The sequence below is a fragment of the Brassica oleracea genome, chromosome C5, assembly GCF_000695525.1.
Source record: "Brassica oleracea var. oleracea cultivar TO1000 chromosome C5, BOL, whole genome shotgun sequence".
Lineage (NCBI taxonomy): Eukaryota > Viridiplantae > Streptophyta > Magnoliopsida > Brassicales > Brassicaceae > Brassica > Brassica oleracea.
In genome coordinates, this window is record NC_027752.1 from 11,893,906 (window position 1) to 11,899,534 (window position 5,629).

The 5,629-nt window shown below is 36.0% G+C and overlaps 1 protein-coding gene across 1 annotated transcript; it reads right to left on the reverse strand.

Moving 5' to 3' along the window:
• Nucleotides 1-775: 775 nt before the first annotated feature.
• LOC106294396 lies at nucleotides 776-3,631 on the reverse strand. Its single transcript, XM_013729951.1, has 3 exons — nucleotides 3,035-3,631; nucleotides 1,396-1,919; nucleotides 776-1,352 (listed from the first exon to the last, which is right to left on the reverse strand). The coding sequence occupies exons 1-3, from the start codon at nucleotides 3,629-3,631 to the stop codon at nucleotides 776-778; spliced, it is 1,698 nt and encodes a 565-aa protein (XP_013585405.1).
• Between the last annotated feature and the right edge of the window lie 1,998 nt (nucleotides 3,632-5,629).

The following is a 5,629-nucleotide window of genomic DNA, read 5'->3' on the forward strand; positions in this document are numbered from 1 at the left end:
GTCGCCCTATCTTTGCACCATCACCCATCTGACTCCAAATGATGTCTAAGTATGTCTAAGTCCCTCCTGGACTTGACCCTAACTTTGCACACCTCATTTGGATACTTCTGTACACTCCTGAACACTCCTGAAGTCTTGATACACAATCTCCGGAGGTCTTGCCCTATTCTTGCTCAAGACTCAAACTGCTCCAAACTACTCCTTTGGCTCCATTTCTTTCTTCAAGTCAACATCAACTGAGCGTAAGCGTGGTTCGTCGGAGTTAAATTTTGAGATGGTTGTTAACAAGGTTCTCTTAGGGCGTGGCTATCAACATTGGTTTACACTTTCAACACCCTCCACGTCATCTTCTCTCTCTTCCACGTCGTCTTCTCTCTCTTACATCTAATAATTCAACACCTACCCACTTACAATGGTTTGTTGAATTTTATTCAACACCCTACCCTACAATTGTTTTTTCAATAATTTTGTTTTTCATATGTTTTGTAATATATATTAACAATAATTCAATCAAATCAAATTAAATATTTTAGAATCAAACAAATGTTTTAAATAATTTTTTTTTAATTTTTAAATTTAATATAAAATCAAATATTAAAGACGAAAAATATAGAAACTTTATTAAAATCAATAAAATTACAAGAAAATAAAATATAACACAATACATTAATAAGCACGCGACATAAATAATAAAACACACATAGCTTAATTAGTGCAATAAACTCAATCGACAAACTTAAAAATCTCTTCAACCATGAAACATTCCAAACTTTTCTCATATGTGTTTGACTAAATCTGCTTGCAATTCATGATGCACATTGGAATCACGCAATTCCAATTCCGATCTAGCACGTACATGATTTGCAAATGCAGGTAGCACTTCAGTCGAGAATGGTTGTGGTGCATTAGATCCACTTGCCTCAGATTGATCATAGTCAGTCCAGTGTTGAGCATATGTATCTCGTTCATCTTCAACAATCATGTTATGCAATATGATACATGACCTCATTATAATAGCCAAATCGGAAATGTCCCACATACGAGCTGGTTCACGAATGATTTTAAATCGAGCATGCAACACTCCGAATGCATGTTCGATGTCCTTCCGGCAACCCTCTTGAACTTGTGCAAATAACTTGTTCGGTTCACTTTGAGGAAGCCTAATCAATTTGATGAAAGTAGGATAAGAAGGATAGATACCGTCAGCTAGATAATACGCCATATTATACGGACGTTGGTTCACGAAAAAGTTCACTCTTGGAGTATTTCCTTGTTCAACATCATCGAACACTGATGAACGATCTAGAACGTTTATATCGTTTAATGTGCCGGGACATCCAAAAAAAAGCATGCCAGATCCATATATCATGGGATGCAACTGCTTCAAGAATAACAGTGGTGGTTCCCTTATCTCCCCGAGTAAATTGTCCTTCCCACGCTGTAGGACAATTTTTCCATTCCCAGTGCATACAATCAATACTCCCAATCATCCCCGGAAACCCTCGTTTTTCACTAACATGCAAAATTCTCTGCAGGTCATCTTGAGTTGGGGCTCTGAGATACACTTGCTCATACAATTGTATGATTCCCTTACAGAATCTACGCAAGCACTCCAAAGCTGTAGTACCTCCAATTTTGATGTATTCATCCACCGCGTCGGCTGCAACACCATATGCTAACATTTGCATGGCCGTGGTACATTTTTCTAATGGAGATATACCTTCTTTATTAGCTGCGTCAAATCGCTGGGTGAAGTAGTCGTCACTGCTTGATAGATCCCCAACAATCCAGAGGAAAACATGTTTTCGCATCCGGAATCGTCGACGATACATTGCATCGTCATATGTAGGTTGATTGGAAAAGTAGTCGTCAACCAGCCTTTGATTTGCAGCTGCATGATCTCTCTTGAAGTATCTTCTCTTGTACTAGATGGATAATCTTGCTCTATTTTTTGTCGACGCTCTCTAAAGTGGTTTAGGATATACCTCTCTTCAATTTCAGACTGCCTTTTGTAAGCTTCGATATCAAAATCAAATTCTGATGGATCCATTGAGATTGTTTTAGTAAGTTGAGATTTATTTTATAAATACATAAATGGAAGAAATGAGTTCTTATTTATAGGAAAATGGAACCAACAAATTGAGTGGTTGGAGGAAAGCATTATAAAAGCATGGTGAGTGGTTGGATGATAAGATTGACGAAAGTCACGGGCATTTGACATCATTATTAAAGTTCGGTGAGTGGTTGGAGGATAAGATAGATGAAAGTCATGGGAACTTGACCACATTATTAAAGTTTGGTGAGTGGTTTGAAGATAAGATAGATGAAAGTCACGGACACTTGACCACATTATTAAAGTTTGGTAAGTGGTTGGAAGATAAGATAGATGAAAGTCACATGCACTTGACAGTACTATTAAAGTTTGGTGAGTGGTTGAAAGATAAGATAGATCAAAGTCACGGGCACTTGAAAGCATTATTAAAGTATGTCGAGTGGTTCAAGGATAATATTCTTCAGATAAAAGCTGAAAGATACATTTTACATTATTAAAATAGAACATGACAAACAAACATTATTAAAATAGAAGATGACAAGCGAACATTATTAAAGCATGAAGTGACGTGATACAGACAGCCACTTGTGATTATAATTAATTTTCAAATAATTTGTCGCTCAACTGTTTGAACAGCTCTTTGCTCTGATCACTGAGATGTTGCTTTTCACTTAGTTTCAACCACATCTTCATCTTCATCTTCTTAGCCCGAGTCTTTTCTTTCATCAGCTGGTTTGCTTCTTCTTGCCTTTGTGTTGCCTCTTTTCGCCTTTTGTTTGACTCCTCTTGCAACATGGCTATTTTTTTCCAAGCGTTCCAACTCTTGCGCCTTGATTTGTTTGAATTCAATAAAATCTTCATTGACCACTTCCAAAGCTGCACCCTTACCTTTCTTTTTAGTTTTTTTTTAGCTGCATCCCTCCCCATTGGACGAGCACTGGATCCTACAGAGTTGGAGTCACTAGCATCACTTTCATGGACTCTCTTAGATCCACTGCTCCCAGAGCCAGTATTTCCTCCTACCTGACTACCATAACGTGGTTGATCATGGACAGCGAGCCATTCAGACATTAAATTAAAATGTCCATTCTTTTCACCTGAATAAAGCTCATGTGCTTTCGCCAATATATCGTTCTCCGACCACCCGCTTTGTTGTAGACGTTTAGCATTATCATAAGCACCGATCCATTTCCCCAATATTTTGTTTACGTAGTTGAAATGATTTCTGCAGGATATCAAATCCCCTGGAGGATCAAATGAGCAATGCTCATTACAATACTCTGTAATTTTACCCCAATATGCGTCGCTTTTTTGGTTTCGGCCAATAACACTGTCTGTTCCATATTTAATCCACCCGCTCAGTAACACCAAATTTTGCGCAGTGGCCCACTTGGGGCTTTTCCGACGAGTAGAAGTTGAATCATCTGCATTTGGAGTCGCTTCATTAAGACCGCTCATACCACCAAGAGCCATTTGTTTAGAAAATTCAGGAAATTCAGTTGCTCCAACATTTGGAACAACTTCATTACCATGTGGAGTAGAAGAATAAGAAGGTGTTTGAGATGGATTTGGCATCATCGATCCATAATTTGGAGGATAGGTTGAAATAGCTGATGGCATGAAGAAATTTAGTTGATAACCATAATTTGGTAAATGTTGAGGATGGCTAGAAGATTGATTCTGAAATTGATAGTTATTGGGATTTGGATAGTTAAAAGAATAATTATTAGAATTATGGGTGTTAAAAGGATTATTATTGGGATTCATTTCACTTGAAAAAGAAGAAAAATATAAAATCAAGAGTTTTTTTTGTAGAATAATAGAAAAATTATAGTAGAAAGAGATGAGTTTTTTTCTGTGTCCAAATCAAATGAAACAAGTCTCTATTTATAGAGTATTAAAAATGAAAAATTTTGATGTAAAAATATTTTTTTAAAAAATAAAAATTTAAGAGATAATTGATCTAAAATAATTGAGAGGAAAAAACAAATCAGAAATTTCACTTACCAATGTTTTAGTGACAAGTGGTTTTTGGGGGATCTATTTTGCCTTATCTTTAACGATTCAACAATGTTGAATTATTTCAACTATGTTGAATGCACGTAAGATTCAATTGTCTTTTTAATACCCCATTGCACATTTTCAACTATTGAATCAACAAATTCAATATGCCATTGTAAGTAGTCTAATAATCCAACAATATTTTATCATTATTTAAATTTAAAATAAAAAAGGAAATAAATGGGGTGAGAATCGTTTCTCAAATATTGACAAAATATTGTTAAAGATTTTTAAGTCCTATCAATTTCTGAATGAAATCAAAACAAAACCATAAAAGAAAGAAGGTAGATCTTCAGGTAGTATTGTCGCTTGTCGAATTGTCTATATAATTTTTCTTATAAATGTAATGTCACAATAAATTAGTGTTAAAAAAAAGGTTGGTTAGGCCATGCGCAGTGGGTTGTTTTTAGAGTCATTTAGATGAATAACCATAAAAGAACCAGTAATTAGGTAAATAGCTACACCTCTTTAGAAAAATGGACGAGAGCTCTATATTCTCATTTTAGCCCTACTATTAGGTCTGCCCATTTCTTTAACAGTTTCGTTGCTCAGACTAAGCTAGCCTACTTGCTAACCTAGTTACACCTATTACACACAAGCCATCATGTCCAAAACTGGAATTTTTCATATCACTTTCATCATCGGGAAGGTAAACACGCTTGCAGAGCTTTTCTACTTGCTATTAACTCAGATCACCAGAAGCAGAAGTGAGTAGTTTCTGAAAAAGGTGATGTCCTCTCCAATTGTTGACTTAGACAAGAACATCGACTGATAAAACGGAATCGATACCGAGATGATGTTCACTGCGGGAGAAGAGCCCATCGGAGTTCATGTTCTCACCTATCAATCATCATGCGCCATAAAAAAGATTGTCAATGCTTTAGAAGATGAAGAAGTTGGTGTGATACGGTTTCAGGAAGATTCCCAAAATACCTTATGTCAAGACAGATGAAGATCTAGAAGAAACGAGAAGTATGGTTTAGGTTTGCGGGGTAGCCTATACGGTTCTCGCTGAGAGAGAGTTTGCGATTGTCACTGGAAAAGAAAATACGAGAAACTTGAAGAAAAACTTGCGAGCTCATTGTAAGTATTTTCCGGTTATTTAATGATAGTGACGGTTACTAAATAACAAAATCGGAAAGCTAAGTTTGATTCCAGATTTGGTTTCCATAACCAGGTAATTACATTACTAACACACTTTACATTGGTGTAGTGTTATCAACACCGTTGGATGTTCGGTGTCTGAAAAGAACCTAATCGACATCGCCGAAAGAGCTCGTCCTCTCACAGCAAAAGTAAGAACATTACAGCTTAACATACAGATGGCGATTTCTATATCTAATATTGAAGTTAAACTTGATTTTGGGCTATGCTTAATTATGGACCAATAAACTCTTATTGGACTAAACCCAAAATTAAGCTTAAATTCTAGAATCTTTCTAGAATTATCATCACCTCCTCAAATAGAAAAATATCTAGATATTGTAGTAGAAAAATCTAGAGAATAAAGAAAAA